This window comes from Triticum aestivum, chromosome 3B (assembly GCF_018294505.1).
Source record: "Triticum aestivum cultivar Chinese Spring chromosome 3B, IWGSC CS RefSeq v2.1, whole genome shotgun sequence".
NCBI classification, from domain to species: Eukaryota; Viridiplantae; Streptophyta; class Magnoliopsida; order Poales; family Poaceae; genus Triticum; species Triticum aestivum.
This window is the reverse complement of record NC_057801.1, coordinates 608,606,257-608,627,539: the sequence shown is the minus strand read 5'-3', so window position 1 is coordinate 608,627,539 and position 21,283 is coordinate 608,606,257. Positions and strand designations below refer to the sequence as shown.

The 21,283-nt window shown below is 45.2% G+C and overlaps 2 protein-coding genes, 1 long non-coding RNA gene and 1 pseudogene across 3 annotated transcripts; all 4 read right to left on the bottom strand.

The window, feature by feature from the left end:
* Positions 1-1,623: 1,623 nt before the first annotated feature.
* Positions 1,624-4,222, bottom strand: LOC123065855 (uncharacterized). Its single transcript, XM_044489059.1, has 3 exons — positions 3,616-4,222; positions 2,495-2,816; positions 1,624-2,233 (listed from the first exon to the last, which is right to left on the bottom strand). The coding sequence occupies exons 1-3, from the start codon at positions 4,137-4,139 to the stop codon at positions 2,003-2,005; spliced, it is 1,077 nt and encodes a 358-aa protein (XP_044344994.1). The 5' UTR covers positions 4,140-4,222; the 3' UTR covers positions 1,624-2,002.
* Positions 4,223-7,371: 3,149 nt separating this feature from the next.
* LOC123071233 (40S ribosomal protein S26) lies at positions 7,372-11,419 on the bottom strand. The gene is made up of 5 exons (XM_044494751.1): positions 11,245-11,419; positions 11,060-11,152; positions 10,876-10,960; positions 10,543-10,673; positions 7,372-7,851 (listed from the first exon to the last, which is right to left on the bottom strand). The coding sequence occupies exons 1-5, from the start codon at positions 11,245-11,247 to the stop codon at positions 7,705-7,707; spliced, it is 459 nt and encodes a 152-aa protein (XP_044350686.1). The 5' UTR covers positions 11,248-11,419; the 3' UTR covers positions 7,372-7,704.
* Positions 11,420-14,157: 2,738 nt separating this feature from the next.
* Positions 14,158-15,915, bottom strand: LOC123071235 (uncharacterized). Its single transcript, XR_006434196.1, has 3 exons — positions 15,826-15,915; positions 15,616-15,708; positions 14,158-14,427 (listed from the first exon to the last, which is right to left on the bottom strand). It is a non-coding gene; the product is annotated as an uncharacterized lncRNA (long non-coding RNA).
* A 1,459-nt stretch (positions 15,916-17,374) lies between these two features.
* On the bottom strand, positions 17,375-20,535 carry LOC123071234 (disease resistance protein Pik-2-like; annotated as a pseudogene).
* Between the last annotated feature and the right edge of the window lie 748 nt (positions 20,536-21,283).

Sequence of the window (21,283 nt, the reverse complement as noted above, 5' to 3'; positions counted from 1 at the left end):
ACCCCCCCCCCCCCCCCCTCTTGGCGGGCTTTAGCCCATGTTAACCTCCTCGTGACATATGTTCATTCGAATTTTTTATCCTAGAAAAATATTATTTCTGCAACATCTAAAAACACTAGAAAACAATGACTAGCACTTGAAACTAGATAAATATGTTAACTGTTAGTCCAAAAAAGATGGTAGAAAATTGTGCCAAAAGTATGTGTAAATGGTATAAATAAAGAATAGACATAACACAAATTATAGATACGTTTGAGATGTATCATCTGTCTCGACCTCTAGTTTATAGCTTAAGGTAAAAACAAGGACCATATAATGGCCATGTGTGAGGGCCCTAGTTTCCCTAGCATAGATCATCTATAGTCAATCCTCTAAAATTTATAAATGGGGGAACTTTTTGATTTGAGGAACTACGTGCTACCCCATCCCCCAAAGATTAATTCCCCATTTATAATGCACCCCTTCCCCCCCCCCCCCACGGCCCAAACTCGCTCTACATTGGGAACTTGCCAGCAAATTAGGGAGACGCCACACGCCTTCCCGCTCGATCATAGCCATCTTGCTCATCCTCGACGCTGCCTTTGCTCGCCTCGCCGTATGACCGTCGCTAGCCCCGATGACTGCCGAATGGACAAACCCAACCCCACCGCACCCCTTTGGGCACAAGTTATGGTTATGTTTTAGCTGTTTGTTGGATTGGATGAAGTTCACTTGTGCTCGTAGTTGAATTATGATGTGGTGTATTTGATATATTTTTTATGTTTGTGTTGAAACATGCTGCATTTGTTGGATTGTTTGAGCAAGCATTTGGATCAATTGGCCAAAAAAAATGCGGAATGAGCTATATGAGCAATAGTTTAGTTTCTTAAAAATTGAAGAATTAATGGATATGGGGGTTAAGTTATTATGGATCGGCTAGAGATGCTTTTAGGACTGTCCCTAAATCTAAGGCATGATTGTTTCAAGTGATAGCAAGTGCGAAGGCAGCAGAGAGCAATATGTACAAGAAACAACAGCTTAAGTATAACCTTACCATGGGAGATGTTGCCTTAGTCTTAGAAGTTAAACTCAAATCTTGTAATGGTTCTGTAGTACTTGTATATGCTATATAATCTATTGATGACTTTCACGTCATTGGTTTATATCAACTTCAATAAAGATATTTTGTGAATGAATTTCAATAAAGATAACTATGTGCGTCAGAAGATGAAGAGGCCGGTTGTTTCAACCTTCTATCCAATAAAAAGTAGAGTCTTACTTTCCATCAGGTACAGTACAATGTACTCCCTATGTTCCCAAATATAAGTCTTTCTAGAGATTTCAATAAATGACTACATACGGAGCAAAATGAGTGAATCTACACTCTAAAATATGTCTACATACATCCATATGGTGTAGTCCATTTGAAATCTCTAAAAAAGACTTATATTTCGGAACGGAGGGAGTACAGTTTTACACTGAGCTCATTTGTAATGAACAAAGCTCGAAAGCAAGATTACTACTCCCTCCGTTCGGAATTACTTGTCGTAGAAATGGATGTATCTAGATGTATTTTAGTTCTAGGTACATCCATTTCCGAGACAAGTAATTCCGAACGGAGGGAGTACATACACAATGGAGTAGTAAGGTACAAAGGAATGCTTCTCATGTTCAATGTGAACACCTCGATCGCAAAACAGATACCGTAGGACAAACCAATCGACCAAAATTATCATTCAGAAAATCAATCAAAATCCACTCCATGCCATTTTTTCTCAATTAGGAGTCAAGAACAAAGTATCTTATACTTCATTCCCTGTTTTTTGTTTCATCCAAAAAAACAAATCAATCTCAACCAAACCAGACTCAACCCACCCGCCATAACCGCCATCCGCAGCAGTGTTTCTCCATGATCAATTAACGGAGAAAGGCAGGCAGTTAGTCCAAAAAAGCTATAAAAACAAGCCATCTTGGACATCTAAGCTCACGCCAAAAAAGATAAAAAGAGGCACGGATAAGCGTATCACCAGAAGAGGTAGTATAAAACCAGCAGAACCAGCGCAATGAAAATCTGGTCCCTCAAAGGAATAGTCTTGGGAGGACGGTCAATGCAGCTAGCGTGCCGCCCGACCTCACAGAGACGCAGGTCTCCTGGAGAGTACAAGAGTTCCAGAGACATGAACGGGTTTGGTTCGTCGGTCAGCTCAAATAGTATCTCGCCAACAGCGCTCTTGAACTCCCCATTGGACCATTCCTGTGTAAGTTCAGAGCAAACACACTGTCATAGTCCACACCTGGAAACCAAAACAGAAGTACAGAACATCCTGCAAGCGCATATATACATGGCCGAAGCTGTTCAGAGCAGACCACTGCTCATGCTCCACACTTAGAGCTACAGAGGATTAGGACAGAAAAGGGCCAAATAATGCATTATGAACAGGCATTTTACTTGGCAAAATTTGAGCTTATTAACAGGTTCAGTCAATGAAAAGTATGCCATGATTTAGCATGGTACCTGAATCTTCTTGCCGACTGTAACAAGCGCAGAGCCAGCCGGCAGATTGAAAAAGGTCGACCCGCCCTGGTTCCGGAGGCAAATTTCCTGGTCGCGTCCGGAGAGGTGCACGCTCAGGGCGTACGAGTCTGGACGATCGGTGGTGCCGAACTCTCCCCAACGTGTTTTCAACTTGTTGCAGTTATACAACGTTAGACAGAGAACCGATGGGGCTTCTCTAGGCAGAGCAGAGTCTTTCGAGTTCTTGACGTTGTCAGATAGAACTCTGACCACACATCTTGCGAGACCCTCCATTTTAGACGCGACAACGTCCATCTTCTCCCTGCCAACAGTGGAAGGTCTCATGTCAGGGCATGTGAGATCAATGTTTAGATCGTATCCTAACACGCTCATCAGAGTTTTTTGTTTCATGTTCTTGACAATTGTCATGAATTAGTAGCAAAACATAGTAATGCGTACACATTAAGAGATACTAGACTCTAATGGCTTATGCACCATTTGTCACCTGCATTTGGAGATTACATGCCACTATATTTTATAGCAGGGTTTCATGGAAATTTTCATCTTAGGCAAATGATCAACAGACAATAGTTCATTTCTGCAGAAGTTAAGGAAGCTGGATTGAGTTTCATCTTGCTATATATGGCATGATATGATGGTGTCACTTTACTCTTCGTTCTTATGATGGTGTCACTTTCTAGTGCTTGCTTACTCCATTTTTCATACCAAAACATTGTGGGAATTTTTGCCTCCACCCCTGTGGACTTCACAGAACAACTCTGAATGTTTGGTAAGCTCTGAATCTATTATTTCATCAGTGTCAGACAAGCAAAGAACCAATGCACCTAGGTAGGCAGTTTCGTCGCATACGTTGTGACGGCAGTTCGAAGCTCTGATCGACAATATATGGTTGGAATTTTACTTTGAACAGTATTATGATCAAATTCCACTTGCCCAAAAAGAGCTCTAAATGTTCCATTTCTGCTGCAGCTAGGTAGGCAGTTTGGCAATGCGCACTGAGGCGCAGCGAACCAACGGTAGCTCCGAATAGGACGAGACGAGGCAGCAAAGAGACAAAAGTTACTAGTACTACAAGGTGGTGGGCTGGTAGCAATAATCACCTGAACGCTCGGTACGTCGAGACGGACAGGGCCGCCTCCAGCAACCGATCCACCTCCGAGCTCACCGGCCATGGCAAGTAGAGCTCCTCCCCGACCACCCGATCCCTCCTCTGGAACAACCTCCCCAGCTCCCGCTTCACCCGCTCCGGCGCCCCGAACATCGCCTCCGCGGCCACCACTGCAGCGCGAACCTCGCCGGCCCCGACCGCCCCGCCCACGCGGAACGCGCCGGCCTCCGCGGCGGCGCCGACCGCCGTCCGCGCGGCGGCCGCCTCGCCCGACAGCAGGCCCTGCGAGGGGATGTCCGGGGCCGGCGGAGGGGCCGGGAAGTCGAACCGCTTCTTCCTGGGCAAGGGCAGGGTGAGGGCGGGGACGCGCTGGGAGGCCTCGAGGAACTCGGCGAGGACGAGCTCGTCGGCCGCGGCGGAGCGCACGCCGCGGGCCGTCCGGATCGGCGTGGGCGGCGGCGCGCGGGAGCGGATGCGGGGACGCCGCAGAGCCCTCGACGTCGACGTCGCCGTCATGGTGGCGCCGGCTGGCGAACGATCGGGTGGGAATCGTCGGAAGGAAGGTTGCTGCTGCTTGATCGGCCAGCCAGGCTGGTGGAGGTTGCGTGGGTTTAAAGAAACGGTGGGGACGGGAAGGGGTCCGGGCCTCGTGGGGCGACCTGCGCCGTCGGATCTCGGACGCGTCGGATCGTGGGGGGAGGAGTGGTGGGAAAGTGGCGGCAGCACGACCGCCAACGACTTTTCGAGAGGGTGGCCATGCCCCATGTGGAGGAAGGCGAGACAGGGTGCGGTGGGGATGCGTCATGCCAACGTGGCACATGAGAGGATGGAAACGGCACGGCGATCACCGGAGACGATGGCAATGAAGAGTCAAATGAAGACTGAAAGTTGACAAATGACGGAACACGCTGTAGTGGCCTCGCTTCTGGAAACCTGTTCTTAGCGGCAAGGGTACATAACGGCGAGAAATCCACTTCTCTACATACTAATGTTGACTTTAAAGATTAACTATGTTTAATGCAACTAATTTTGATTCTAAATTAGGATTAATGCAATCACATGTTTATTATGGATGATGTAATGGATATACATCATTTATACAGCTTGAGACGTTGGATATAGGTGGTTGGATGGCTCTAATTATTTGGATTCACCAAACTCGTACCTTTATAAGTACTCCCTCCGTTCCAAATTACTCATCGCTGAAATGGGTGTATTTAGAACTAAAATACATCTAAATACATTTATACGTGCGATAAGTAATTCGGAACGGAGAGAGTAGTAAGTAGATTCACAACCCACCTTTCTGCATATATGATTTAAGTTCAGTCACTAAGTGGGCCTATGTTGTATATGAGCATGCACGACCCCCTCTCTCATCTCTCTCACGTACATGAAGGCATGGAGAAACACATATATGCCTTTTATTTTCTCTGTCACAATGTTAATTATTCGTAGCTTTTAAACTACATTTCTGTTTTCGAATTTTGTATATATTGATAATCCTAGCGCCAAGACCTTTAGAACAAGATACATCTTGAATAGTTTTCAAGCATGTTTAAATTTCAACATTTCAGTCTACTTGTTTCACCCAATCTATTTTAGTGTGTGAAATCGATTTTCAAAATCTCAACATTCCAATCAGCACATGCTTCAGTGAAATATGTTATCTGAAATCGGTGAAATCAAATTTCTGAAATGAGTGAAATTAGTAATGAGTGAAATCATTTTTTTGAAATGAGTGAAATTGATGTTTTAAAATAAGTGAAATCGATTTATTAAAGAAGTGAAATTCTTTTTTGAATGAAAGTAATCAGTGTTTTGAAATGAATGAAGTCATCTTTTTAGATAAGTGATATCCATTTTTTTAACTGAGTGTTTGTATACGAGTGAGAGCATAAACCTGTGAACCATGTGTTGTGTTACTCATTTAGAAACAAAACTGATTCATTCATTCTAAAACAATGATTTTTTCTTCTAAATATGTCGAACGGGTTATTTGAAATATGTGAAACTGACTGTGTTGAAGTATTGGTTAATTCAAACATATGAAATTGATATTTCTCAATTATATGAAGTAGATTCAGTGTGTTTGTGAAGCCGGTTTGTGCTTCACTTTAACACAATTTCTGAAATGCATTTTCTTAAATTGAGCGATTATTGCGACATCATTTTTAGATAATTCATATAAGTTTTTCCAAATGTAATAAAATTAGGTTTTTTAAATGAGTGAAATTATTTTTTTGACGAGTTAAATTATTTTTTAAAATAATAGGGATATTTTTAAAATTAAAATGAGTGGAATTTATTTTTTGAAAATAAGTGTATTAGTTTTTACAACAGAGTGAAACAATTTAAATCAATTTTTGAAATATGTGAAATGCGCCAGTTCAATTATGTGAAGTTGATTGTTTCAATGTGTGAAACTAGTTTTGTGAAATATCACTAGAATTGAACTATGAAAACTATAAAATTTAAACTATTCAAAATATATCTAGGAACATTCTTGTTTTATAGGTCTCATCTCTCCTATTTCAAATATATGAATAGTTTCTAATTTGGAAATTTGGTTCAAAAGTTATCAATCATTTAAAATGAGTGAAATCCGTTTCTTTAATGAGTAAATTCGGCTTTGAAAAATGAGTGAAATCTGTTATTGTAAATGCATCAAATCAATTATTTTGAATGGTCAAATCATTTTTCTGAAATGAGTGAAATATTTGTTTGAAGTGAGTTAATCATTATTCTGAATTGAGTGAAATAATTTTTTTAGATGAGTGAAATCTGTTATTTGAAATCGGTAATATAAAACTTTGGTGAAATGTATCCATTTGGTATTATTTTAAAGGTCTTGGTGCGAGTAATTAAAATATATAAAAATATCACCAATCGGATTTATGGTTTAAAAGATATCAATCTCCAAAATTTTGGCTATGAATTTAATAGTAGTCTTTTTTGTGGGAGAGAAACTTGTGAAGCTTTAAATGCCACGGTACTCCACCCATACAGATTGTAACATAACTTGCATGGACATCAGGGATCCACAACAGGTTTGTATTATCATGTATTCAAATGTGAAAATTATTGGCTGGCTTATGCTCTAAATGCGTGCATCAGTCTCATTCTCAGTGTCCAAATGAGTTGTGGATCTTCCAACGTTACATACCCTTGCAGTTACAGTTACTATTTTTTGCATTGCTTCGCCTCTCCCCTCTCCCCATCCGCCGGTACCGACAGTCCGCGTAAACCATCCATGGCTTCTCCTTTCTTTCTCTCCTTTCTCTGTTCGTCAAATACAAAGTTCTCTGCAATTCCTCTTGGGTTCATCTTCAAAGATACTCCCGCCCTAAAGAAATATAAGAGTGTTAAGAGCGTTTAGATCACTAGTGATCTAAACGCTCTTATATTTCTTTACGGAGCGGAGCGAGTACTTGAGTAGATTTTGATTGCATGGGTAAAAGTCAGAGGAAAATGCACAACACCTTGACAATCCAACAAAAACAGTACAGGGCAGACAAGCTCCCATAGTAGGTGCACCTGCTGATGAGCAGACAAGCTGCCATAATAGGTGGACAACAATTTGGATTGCATGAATATTAGATCACCAAAAACTAGAACCTGGCCAAAATTTTGCAGTGCATGGTAACTGAAACAGAAGTTGGGGAAAACAATGTAAGGAACCATACCCTCATTCATGGGCACGAGCGATGAGGAAAATAGATAAAAACCAACAAGAGCAAACGGTGAGTGACAAGTGTAAACACATATTTATAGATAGTAGATAGCCATGTTCAAATCCGATGCTCAAAATAGGTAGATCTCCTACATAAAGATCAACATTTGGCCTCTTAACAGAATCTTCTACATAGTAGACTGAACAAAAGTAGAGAACTCATCCAGTACCTGGACTCTCATGAGTGTTTACCAGGAAAATGCCCAAAGAGAAACACATGGTTTACTCTAGGCGGTCAAAGTGCAACGAGTAAGAAACCATACGGCCATGTAAGCCTAGACAGAACAACATACTGGCATCATGCTAGATTTTACGATAGACTGATCAAAAGCAGAGCACTCTAGGAAGCTAATTCTGGGGCCAGTCGCCAGCGACGTTGGGAGCTGGAGCACCGGCGCCGAAGCCACCGCCAGTACCACCAGAACCTCCGCCGACACCACCAGGACCCCCGCCGACGCCACCAGGACGAGGAGCTTGGCCCACAGGTCTTGGCCCCTGCGAAATGAAACTACAGTATCAGCCACATGACACAACAGCATTACGCCAGATGGTAGAAATCGCACAAATAATAATCCACACAAAGGTAGAGTATGCGGTTTGGATCGATTGCACTAAATAATAAGTAATTCACACATCCATGTCTTCTTACAAGAATGAATTATTTGACTGTACATACCAAGCACATAGTTCGGCCATTCTAGTATTACCAGAGAGATCAAGATTGCATATATAGTATGATAGCTAAAGGATCATCAAAGCATGCCATTGGTGTGTTTCAAACATCAATCAACAGCAAGAGTACTAATTCAAATACAAGGAATAACTAGACGACCAAGCATTGACAGAAAACAATCTGCACTTCAGCCTTCAAGCACAACATTGATAGAAAAAAAATATTCAAAAGGCTAAATCTCCCAATGACTGCTTGTTTTTGGCGACCCCTGTCAAGAAACACAAGCACACCACTGTCCACTAGCATGAACAATTCACTGCATACATACCCCTTATACAAGGGAGATATTACACGGCAAACACATGAAAAGTAAATACAACACTAACACTATCTTCGTTCGCAAAAATAAAAAAAACACTATCTTCACATAAACATTTGGCAATCTTAAGGACCAATTCAACCCAACAGGAACCATGTGTTCCAAACGGGATATCGAGGCATGTCAGTTAGTTCGGCCATTCTAATATTACCAGAGAGATCAAGATTGCATATATAGTATGATAGCTAAAGCATCATCGAAGCATGCCATTGGTGTATTCTACCCCCGCGTCGCCTAGGAGGCGACTCGGGGGAACCCTAGCCCGTCGCGCCGCCACCCCCTCTCCCCGGCTCCCCCTGCCGCGCTGCCGCCGGAGGAAACTGCCGGGCGAAGCCCGCGCGGCGGACGGCGGCGGCGGGGCTTCCCGTTCGCGCGCGCGGCGTCGTTCCCGACGGCGAGGGCTCCAGGTGGGGGAGGCTCGGCCTCCGGCGCTGCGGCCGCCGCGGCGCTCCCCGGCGGCCCTCTGCTCCGTCCGGCGGCGGCTGCGTCTGGCCAGGCGCGGGCAAGCCGGGGCGGCGGCCCCGGGATCGGCGGCGGCGCTGGTTCCTCCTCTCCCTCGTCGGGAGAGTGGGGGGCGGCGCTAAGGCTGGCCATCTTCGATCTGGTGCGGCGCATCTGGTGGCGTGCGGCGTGCCTGTGGGTTCGGCGTGAGGACGGCGAGCCGTACGCGTGCCAGATCTGGAGGTATTGCCCCTCTCCCTTCCATGCATCCCTTCCCAGTCCCCGGGTCGGTTTGGATCCTGCCGGATCCACCTCCGGTGTGTTCTGGTGGAGCAGATCGGTGTCCGGGGGAAACCTTGGCTGCCTTAGGCTGACCGGCAGCGGCGACACCGATTTTTGGCGCCGCTTTCCTCCTTGGGGGCGTTGCTGAGGGCACCATCTCTCCTCTCCAACCCATGTCCGGGTGAAAGCCCAAGATCCGATGCGGATCGGGCGTCGGCGGCGCCCTAGGCATCGTAACCTTCCTGGAGGCGACGCCAAGGACATTGGGATCGGATGGAAGGGTCTGCAGATGAGGGGTGGGGGTGTGCTGCCTCCCTTCGGTGGAGCGGTGTTTCATTCTACATATTCTTGGCGGCGGCTCTTGGCGGCATGGAGCGGCGGAGGCTTGGCGTCAGATGTGTGGTAACGGACACGCGCAGGAGGTCGACGCTGTCTGGCGTCGTGGTGGCGTCGGCGGCAGCGAGACCGAGCAAGGTAGTTACAACAGTACAACTCTGAAGATGGATATGTGGTAGGTGGTTGTGGCGGCCTCATACCCGGCGGGCGGCTTGGTTGAGGAGCACGCCGGACTGGTGGGTGCCCATACCCGGCAGGCGTCCAGGTTGGGACCTCAGGTCTTAGATGTTAGGTTTGGCTGCGAGGTCTGTTTGGTATTAGGCCCAGACCATCAGCGCCCCTTCATCAGTTAGATAGGAGTAGCGACAGAGGTTGCGAAGATGGTGGCTTTGGTCTTACTGTTGTACGACTTTGTAAGGTTTTGTGCTAATAATTAATAAAGTGGCCATATGCATCGACCAGATGCAGAGGCCGGGGCTATTCCTCATTTTCGAAAAAAAAACACTTCAATGCAACAGCGAGAGTACTAATTCAAATAGAAGGAATAGCTAGACGACCAAGCATTGACAGAAAACAATCTGTACTTCGGCCTTGAAGTACAACATCGAAAGAAAAAAAAATTCAAAAGGCTAAATCTCCCAACGACTGCTTGTTTTCGGCGAGGGAGCACCAGTACACCACTAGCACGAACAATTCACTGCATACATACCCCTTATACAAGGGAGATATTACACGGCAAACACATGAAAAGTAAATACAACACTAACACTATCTTTACATAAACATTTCACAACCTTAAGGACTAATTCAATCCACGCAGGAACTATATGTGTTGCAAACGGGACATACATGCAGTCCAAGGATATCGAGGCATGCAGTTACTTCTCACTAAAATAAAACAACATGCTTGACAAGTATTCAGCACTTCACAATTCATGAATAAGTAGATGGGTGATTGCCAAAAGGTTGGACCCTAAGCACATCCATGCGGATGTTTGCAAGGAAGATACAACTAACTACCAATTGAACATGGAAAATGAGAAAACTCGTAAGAATCAAGACAAGGAGCACGTACCCTGCGGCGGACGCTTTCCGGAGGTGCGCGGTTCTTGCGGTCCTTACGGGAGCGGACACCGATTTTCTTCATATGGATGGCGCAGCCCACGCACCAGCGCTCCTTGATGTAAATCTTGGGCAGATGGTAACCTGCAACGAAAACACTTGTCAGTTATGCCACAAACGAACCAAGTGTTCACGCATTTCTAACTCACAAGAGGATCAGAGAAGAGGTGTGATACTGAAATTTCCAAGTTGCAGCCTTGCAAGGCAGCACTTTGATCCGCGATCACAGATCCAACAGTTAAGAACAGGAAAGAAGAAGAAATCAAAGGAGGAACCAAAGCCGCACCGTCAAGGACGGACGCCTCCGTGAAATAGCTGATGCCTTCCGGTGCCACGATGTTCTGCACCTTGTACCTCTTGATCGCCTTGTCCTGAACCACCACAAGAAACCCCGACATAATCAACGGACGGGCGCGGCAGTTGGTGCATGAGGAGAGAGTTTTGGGCTAGAGCGGCATGATCCAACGTACCTTGGGGACGCTCTTGGCGCAGTTGTCGCAGCGGATGAACCTGACGTGGCCGCGGCCATGCTTGTTGCGGCCGCCGTTCCGGCGCTTGAAGGTCTGTGACAGACACACGCAGCGAGGGAAAGGGTTAGACCTGCATTGGGTCGCATGCCGGAGTTGAGATGAAAGCGCAGGCGACGGGCTCTTACCATGGCGGCGGCGACGGCGCTCGGGCGAAATATACGGCGCGTGGTCGGCGGCGGCGTCTCCGAGCTCCGAAGTCTCCGGGTCCTTGTAGGGTTCGATCTGCCCCAGCCAGCCGTCCTCTCGTCTTTATATAGTCAGTGGCGGCACCAAATGGCATCCAAGCTGTTCGTTCCTGGATCGACGGTCCACGTTGCTAGCGGGCAGCAGATGGGTCTAATCGAAGGCGTATTCACTGCCTTTCCGCTTTGGCACTCGTCAACCGCTTCCAAGTGCTTCACGTAGTAATGGCATGTGCTGCTGCCTGCTGACACCTGATTTTTTTTTCTCCTGTCTGTCGATTCTCTGCGTTGGCAAACATGGGCCTGAGAAATCATCACACTTGGGCCTAAGAGGCGGAAACCTCATGTTCGCCCTCAATGGGTTGAAGTGTGCGTGTGTGTCTGCCCTCAATGTGCGTGTGTATGCCTCTGTGTGTGTGTGTGTGGGGGGGGGGGGGGGACTGTGTGTCCGTGTGGTAGAAATGAGGTCACTTGACATCAATGACATAAGACTTCCTGACTGTCTACTACAAAAAACTTTGCCTGACTCCGACGAGGGAGGGGCGATAATAGCGGCGCGCCTTCGGCTCGATTCAGTGCTTGAAGTCGTCGCTATGGTCTACAAATCTGGATGTAATTTTTATTATTTGTAGTATACGTTGTACTACCATGATTGAAGATGAATAAATTGAAAGTTTTACCGGAAAAAAGAAAGATGAGAGGTGATTTTTTTCCAACGCTGATGTATTTGATTTCTTTGTTTATTCATGCTTCATTGAATTTTTTGACTGTCGAATTTTCTCTAATATTTTTTCATGTGATAGTATTTGATGCTGCAATTGTGTGCCAGAAGTTAGTTTTGTGTTAGGATCTTAAAAAGTAATTACTTTCTGTAAAGTCATCTACTTCAATAAAAATAATTAATGAAGTTGCACAATATGCTTGTTATTGCATATTACCAATGCAAGTTCTACTAAATCTATTGTAAGTTTTGTCATCAGCTTGAGTTTACTCCTTATTTTTTCCTTTTAGCATAATATCAATGCCCGTAATTCATTCTACCTTTACAAAAATCCCAATTTTCTTTTATAATGTCTTAGTTATTATGGCCTAGTTCGCTTTAGTTGATTTTTTGGTCGCCAGATTTTCCCAATATTTGTGCATGTGACAACATATTTGATGTTGCAATAGTGTGCCACTACTTCGTTTGGTGTTAGGTACTTAAAATGAAATTCATATTGTAAGCAACCTACTTAAATCATAATAATTATTGAAGTTGCACTACTATATGCTTCTTATTTCATATTATGGAACAATGCAAGTTCTACAAAATCTGTTACAAATTTTGGTCATCATTTGCTTTGGGTTTTCTTCATTTTCTTTCTTCTTCTAGCGTAAACCAATCCCATAATTTATCGTTCCTCCAAATAAGTTTTTTTATCTTTTACATTTTGTCTTATGTCTTCGGGTTTTTTTTTTGCACGTAGTCTTATGCCTTTGTTATTCATGCTTAGTCAGTTTTTTAACTATCAGATCTTTTCACACACACACACACACACACACATATTCTGCACAACACTTCGGCACTGCACGTTCAACAGAAGCGCACTGCATCATTGTGACGACGAGCACTGCAATAGAGACTAGTGAATTTCTCGTCGGAAAAAACTGCACACGTTGATTTTTCGGTAGTGTTTTCGCTCTATTTTTTTAACCGTTTATCGGAATGAGGCGTGTAATTACCGTTGAAAAGCTATGGATTAGGCGCAACTTCGACATGTTGAACACTTTTTAAGATTCCACACGGTTTGAGAGCAGTTTTGAAATTGGCGCGTCCCATTACGAGTGGCAGCGAGCGTTTTTTCGCGATTTCTTCTAAACCACTTGTCGGAAGGAAGCAAACGATATGCCGTTGGATAGATATCGTCGAGGCGCATCTTTTTCATATATAAATCTTTCTCTAATTCACTAAGCTTTAAGAGCAGTTTCAAATTTACTAAATCGCGGAACTCTGTTTTTCAAATTTTTTGAAATTTTTGGTACTGTTTTTGCTCCAGTTTTTAACCGTTTGTCGAAACGACACATATGATACGCCGTTGGAAAGCTACGGACAAGGCGCAACTTTCATATGTTGAAATGGTTTTAAGATTCCTTACAATTTTTAGTTAATTTTGAAAATCGTGCGGCTGACTTTGAGAGGTAGCGGCTGTTTTTTCGCGAAATTTTTATGAACGGCTGGTTGGAATAATTCAAATCATACCCCGTTGGAAAGATATCGACGAGACACAACTTTTTCATGTAGAACACACTCTCTAATTCCTTACTGTTTAAGAGCAGTTTCAAAATTAACGAAAAGCGGACACTGTTTTTTCGCGACACCAAAATCGTCGTCGGACAGAAGAACGCACTGCTTCAAACTGAAAACCGTACTGCAACAGACAGTCAAGTGAATTTCATGATTTCTTTTTGTCGGACGTAAACTTTCTCGCACAAGTTTTTTTTGTCTCTTTTTTCAACATTTTTTTGAACGAGAGTGGACCGCAACACTCCCGAAAGTGAACCGCAATACCACCAAAAGCGAACCTCATGAGTTTTTGTTGTCTTTTTTCATACTTACTAAATTTTTACGTGCATTGACCAAACAAGTGGACCACAAAGACTGAGCAAGTGAACTACATCCAATATAGAAGCGAGCTTCTTTGAGATATTATTTTTCCCCGTTTTACAAGTGGGACAAGTGAACCACGAAGAGTTTTATAGCAAACTGCATGGGACAACAAAAGTGAGCTTCAAAGCCACATCTATCAGTTTTATAGCAAACTGCATGAGACATCAAGACTCCTCGTTGAATGCAATGAACCACAAGACTCCTCGAAGTGGGCTGCATCAACACATTTTTCTCTCGAAAATGAACTATTTAATGCTTGTTGAAATAAACTTCTCAACAAATAGTTTTTACACACAATACATCATATCCCAACCGGATACATTTGACAGACAAAAAAATCCACAAACTGCATGCCTGCTTGCTCCGAGCTGCACGCTGTACACACCCGCATGGCACCACAACAAATGACGACATGCAACGCCAAGGCGTCCAAGCTACCATGTAGATGTGAACCTCATGCCGGCGCCAGCCGAACTACACTGAGAGAATTAACAAGTTTCATTAGAAACTGAATTCACTCAAATCAACAGCAATAATCTGGAAAAATACACAAAAAATGTTCTGTAAACTGCAAGCCCTTTTGTCGGGAACGCCACAGTGGTGAGAGAGAGGCACTCCCCGGGCTCCTTCTGCTGAAATCGCGCGTTGGAGATGGTGACTGTGCGCAACCGTCCATGGAGAAGAGTGAGGAGAGGAGGGGGTCCGTCCAGATGCCGTGGTGGCCGGCGTCCACTAGGACCAATCAGATGTGTGGACGGCGGCTCGGTCGAGGTGGCAACGTGGGACAACAGAGGCGTTGACGATGGGACGCCAGATCGAGGGGGAGGTCGTCGAATATTGGTGGAAAGAGATCCAGCAGGGGATCGGCGGCGGCCTCCACCCCCAATCCCGACCGCGGGATACCGCGCTGGGTCGTTGGCGCCCCAAAAATTCGAGGGGAGGGGAAGGGTGGCGTGCCCTACTGCGGGTCGTCCAGGTCGTTGCAGATCGAGGCGAGGGGAGGGTCGGCGAGGCCCGGGGAAGGGGAAGGAGGTGCGACGGTGCTCCTCTACCTCACCTGGATCCGGGGCCTGCGAGGGGATTGAGGAGGGGAAGGAGGTGCGCCGGGAGGTGCGGAGGTAAGTGGAGATGCGGTCCAGTGGGGGTGAGGTGGGGTGGGGGAGGATGCGTTGCGGGAAGAGAGGCCGAGGCGGCGGCGCCTGAGGTAGGTAGAGGGAGGTGGTAGTTGGTGGGGGTTCGTCAGGTGGGGTGATGGTGGGGAATGAGACGGGGAGAAGAAGGTGGGGGCGTGGGGTGTTTTTTTTGCTCGACTGTGGTTCGGTCAGTGTCGGGTGGACGGCTCGTTCGGTGCGTCTCTATAGTCCACAACTGTTAGCAGAATAAGCCCACATGTTAGCAGAATAAGACACTACAGGATGTTATCATAATAGACCCACCCTATATATATATATATATATATATATATATATATATATATATATATATATATGAGACATGTGGGGTAACTATCCCAGATGGTAGGATGGATTTTCCATATATATATATATATATATATATATATATATATATATACACATATATATATACACACACGGCGGTTCATGGAAAGGGTTTTGGACAAAGACGACATGATCGATCGATGCAGCGGGATACAGGATGCAGCTTACCTTGGGGACGCACTTGGCGCAGTTGGAGCAACGGACGAACTTGACGTGGCCGCGTCCTTGCTTGTTGCGGCCGCCGTTGCGGCGCTTGAAGGGCTGTGGGACGGCGAGCGAGAACGGTTAGATCTGCATGGGATAGCCGCCTAAACGCAGTTGAGGTGACGACGAGGCTCAGCCGCCTAAACGCAGTTGAGGTGACGACGAGGCTCTTACCATCGCGACGGCGGCGACGACGACGCTAGGGCGGAGGCTCGAGGTCGGCTGCAGCGGCGTCTTCGAGGTCCGAAGTCTCCGGGTCCTTGTAGGGTTTGGCCCCAGCCGACCCTGGTCCTTATATAATCAACGGAGGGACCGGCCGTATGGCATCCAGGCTGTCCGTTCGTCGATCGACGGCCCAAGTTGTGAATGGGTAGCAGATTGGTCTAATCTTTTTTTTCTTTTTCTTTTTTGCATAAAAGCAGATTGGTCTAATCGAAGTTGTATTTACTGCGTTTCCGCTTTGGCACTCTTCAACCGGTTCGAAGTACTTCGAGGTACACTGACATGTGGTGGAGAGTGGGTTTCTTTCTCTCATGGAGCCCTGTTTTTGAAAAAAAATCGAAATCATAATTTAAAGTTTCATAAAAATTTATAAAAAAATACACATAAATATTGAGTTGTGTACTGTACATTTATGTAATATTTCATGATCATTTGCGATTTTCTGTGAGTTGTATAAAACCAAATAATGTCTTCTTTCTGTACTTTGAAATACAATGTATTTTATCATGAAAAATTAGGAGATGTATTATACATCCCTAGGTTTATATGTAATTTTTTTTAAAACTTGAAAAATAGATTTTTGTATTTTCTAAAAAAATCTAGGCTCCAAAAGCAATTTCCATATGTGCTGGAGAGTGGATTTCTTGCTCCCTCCGTGAAGCCCTACTTCAAAAAAAGGGAAAACATAATTTAAAGTTTCATAAAAAACTGAAAAAAAATACACATGAACATTTGAGTTTATACTATGTTTGTGCAAAGCTTCATGATCAAATATGCTTTGATTTGAGCTGTATAGAAAAGTTAGAACCATAGACTTTATAGTGAACTAGCAAAAAGGCCCGTGCGTTGCAACATGAAAAAAAAAGGCTTCTCATGTCTCTAGCTCAATAAATTTATTTTAAAACAATAACTTATATTGAATGATACATAAGTGCTTTGAATAAACATTAGTCCAAACCATTGATTTTGTGATTAAACAGGGCATTAATTGCATGTAGATTTAATGTGTACATAGTAGTCATTTTCTAGTGATCATCATGATGCCTATGGAATTTGGGGTCCTTATGGGAAAGAAAAGTGATGGAAACCCGTGACAATATGTGTAGAAGTACTATGGAGACATCACGGACTTAAGTGTTGTTTGGTGGCACTCCAACTCCTTTCAAGCCGGTCGCGCATCATCCTAACTTCACAAAGCCAAGATCGAGAAAGTTGGCCTCCATCTCTGGTCCGGTCTCTTATCTCTAACTATAATGTTTTGCCTCATCGAATAACTTTTATGTCCGCACAGTTGATATCTCTAACTGTAAAAGTTTAATCACAAAGAAAGGCTTAAAAAGTTAATATCTCTGTCTCAATTCCCACGAGCCTCTTATTTGTTTTTAGGATAATTCCTTTTCTTCCTTATTCCTCTCTCTTTATTCCTTATTTCTCTACCCAGTATAGAAATTAGCAATTTGTTCTATACGAACTCCATGTTAAATAGCTGGATTTGGAAATACTGATTAATGGATACATAATATATACATTTACAAAACAAAGGTATTCTGTATTCACATGAACTCCATAAAGGGTCACTCTGCAAGTTTAGTTTGGACTGACGCTGAAAGCAAAATAAAGTTTCTGAAGATAATGGCAGAAAACATCATACATTTAGTTTGTGGAATGATAATGCCGAGTTCTAGGGGCATCATTTATTTTGCTGCAGTACCCACATAATGCTGTGAAAACTCGACGATCATATGCTTCAGGCCAGACAGATGCTCTTTGCCAGACACACCACTCGACTCCTCTGAAAGGCCTTCTTCAAACTTTAGCTCAAGCACTTCAACCTTCGATAAACCGCTGGTTACAAAGGTCACTGATGGCAAGCTGAACCTTATCAAAAGCTTCTTAATACTACGAAATCCATTGCTCGAAAATGCGAATTGATTCTTATCCCCAGACGTCTGAGTAACATTACAAAATATTTCCAGTTCGCTCAAGCTTACCATTTCACTGAGCTCTTGAATGATGTTCGCCTCAGCGCTCTTCCCGATATTGCTGCACGAAAGTGTCAACAATGAATTCATCTTGGTTATCCCACTCGGCAACTTGGCGTTCCCAGCGAGTAAATACATTGACTTTTCCGGCTTGACAATGCTAGGAGGTAGCTCTTTCACCTTTGTGGATCTCACGTCCAGTGTCTCCAGGCATCTTAGCTGTCCAATCTGTTCTGGGAGCTCGCTAACATTTGTTCCCTTGAGGTTCAAGTACCTCAAAAGCAGCAATTTGTAGAGACCATCAAGGCACAATGGACCTTGACAGCCTTCGAGGTCAAGAACCTGCAGTACACTGAGGTCATTCAGACGAGGCATGTGACCAGTGTGAGAAAATACGGCGATCAAGCGAGCACGAGATACTTTTGCGCCGTCGATTTGTGCAGCAGCCTGATCCGGCTTACCACTATTCAGCAAAGATAGCCGTCGTACAGTGCCATTGCCTGGTGGACATCTTGCTGTTGAGCATGTACCAGAGCAACAAAATTGTCTTCCATGGACATGCAAATGATGAAATCGTGTATTACTGGGTGAAGAACGTAGCTCCTATGGGTGCCATCATGATTCAGCTGTGATGGTTGGATTAAGTTACTGTCAATGAGCTCACTGATGTAGTTTCTCCCTGTTTCCTCTAAGCTAGTGACATGCTGTTCACTGACGAATCCTTCTGCAACCCAACGCCTTGCCAGACGCTCTATTTCGATCCCGTGGTTCTCGGGAATTAGGTGTAATAGACACGCCTTGAGATTGGCAGGAAGACCACTGTAGCTGAGTTTGATGATCTGTTTCATCCCTGCTAGCTCTGAATTTGTCCGCCATTCCAGTCCTGACCGCTCAAATTCATCTCTTGTGTGCGCCTTGCTGGCTAATAAGCCACCCACGCTCACAATAGCAAGTGGCAAACCACCACACTTTCTCATGATTTGAGCTGAGACATTCTTCAAATGGGCAGGGCACCCACCCACACTCCCAAAAGTTCTTTGGGAAAACAAGGCTTCAGCATCGGCTTCATCAAGAAGACAAGTCTTGTAAACATGGGCACCTACAGCTGTTTTTGCAACAACCTCAATTCTTGTTCTAGTGATTATCCGACTCCCGAGATTGTTCTCTGGAAAACAGTGTTTCATTATCCCCCAGATTTGAACACTCCATAGATCATCAATCATAACAAGATACCTATTTGATGACAAGAGGGAAATGAGTCAGAGCGTATACATGTATCATTTATCTCAACCAAGAGGGAGCGGGACTGAGTTTTATCGAAGATATGTGTAGCAAGTGGCACAGAAAGACAGTGTACTGAAGACACTTTTTCAGTATAAATGATGGTCGAGGATATGTGTAGCAAGTGACACACAATATGGCACAGAAAGACAGTGTACTGAAGACAAATTTTCAGTATAAATGATGGTCGACAGAATAACAGGCTTGTTGAGCAAAATAAAATTTTCAGAATAAATGATGGAACTAACTGTTTTGGTTAAAACTCTTGTCAGTAACAATTGAAATGGATTGATGGAATTAGCAAATAGAGTACCTCTTATATTGCATATGCTGCCTCAGCCTCCCAATCGATTGAGCCACATCACCTCCTCCTCTGCTGTACTCGTTGTCCACTTGGGATAGCATATCGCCGATCACCTTGGCGACGTCCTAGCTCCGCCCGACTGAAACTGACGCGCGACACTTGAACCCCGTGTTGAGCAACCTATATACACCTCCCTAGCAAGCGTCGTCTTCCCGGAGCCGGCCATCCCGACGATGAACACGACCTTGAGGCCGTCCGAGCCCGCTCTGGTCACCATCCCCGCCACCTCGTCCCGCGGCCCGTCCGATCCCGCTCTGGTCACCATCCCCGCCACCCCGTCCCGCGGCCCGTCCATGCCGCAGGCCGGCACTGTCGGCGTAGAGCGCGAAGAGCCGGGGGTCGACGGCGGGCGCGTGATGAGACGACATCTGCGGGCCGAGACTGTGGCGCTTCCGCAGCTTGCTCACCTCGACGACGCGCGCTCGGAGCTCCTTCAGCTCGGTGGCGAAGATGTGGCGGTTGGGGATGGTGGTGAGCCGGCGGATCCAGCGGGAGAACCGGTGGGAGGTGCCGGCGTCAGCGTTGTTGGTGCCGGCGCCGGCGTTGTTGGTGCCGGCGTCGACGCGGTGGGCGAAGAGGTCGACCCATTCCTCGATGTCGTAGGCGATGTCGCGGACCTGGGCGATCCAGCTGGTGGCCTGGACGTCGGGCTCCTCGAGGGCTTCACAGCGGAGGACGACGGCGTGCATGGTGCTCAGCTCGGCCTGGAAGAAGGTGACGTCCCCGCGGGCACAGGAGAGAGGCTCGTAATCCTGCTGCAGCAGCTCGCCCAGCTTGCCTGGCAGCGCCTCCACCATGTCCGACAGCGCGCCCACCGCATTCTCCATCTCGCCGGCCGGTTGAGAACAACCTTCTCTAGCTCTCTGGATCTGGATTTGTGGGTGTCGCCAGCGACCCCCGCCTCACGGCCAACCTCCGTATTCGCCTCCCAGCCCCTCCCGCGCACGAATCTAGCCCCTGCAAGCTCTAATCGCCGCCGCCGCCGTTCTGCATCGAGCCGCCGCGACAGCGCCGCTCGAGCCGCCGTGTGCTCACGTTGACCTGGTCCTCGGACATATGGACATATGGATCGCGGGTTGAATATATCAAACTACAGGGTCTTTTTTGCAAAATCGAAACGTTTTCTCTGGGTGCCACTAAAACAACGACTGCGGGTTGATTTTCTATAAACTTAGGGGCCTTTTTGCAAAACAACCACGACGGACAACCATTCTCTATTTGGCGCCTTTGGCGCCAAATAAGGGCCCTCCCTAGCGAGCGCACATGGGCTGAAGGGTCAATCAATGATGCCACCGCCCATGTAGGGGTTCCTCTTTGCACCGGTTTTATCGAACATTTTGAATTTCATGAACATTTTTCTTTGCTTTGTTTTTTTTGCCGGTTTTCTCTTTGTTTCTATTTTTATTTTTCATTTTTATTTTCTGTTTTCAATATCAAATCATGAATAAAGTTTTTGAATCCGCAAAGAATTTCCAAATTCATGATATTTTCCAAATTAGCAAATATTTTGAATTTTGTGAACATTTTTAGAAAATCCTATACCATATTTTCAAATTCATGAAGATCTTTTAAAATTCATAAAAAACACAAGTTTTTCTAAATTCATGATTATTTTTAAATTCATGGGTAAAATCAAATCTGATACCTTTTTTCAAATCATGATATTTAAAAATACCATTAACTTTTTAAAAATCCATCAACTTTTTTTTCAAATTCATTAACTTGCATGCAAACCTCTAGAAGAGGCAAAGGCCATTTCATGTGCTCCCATGGAATCAATAAT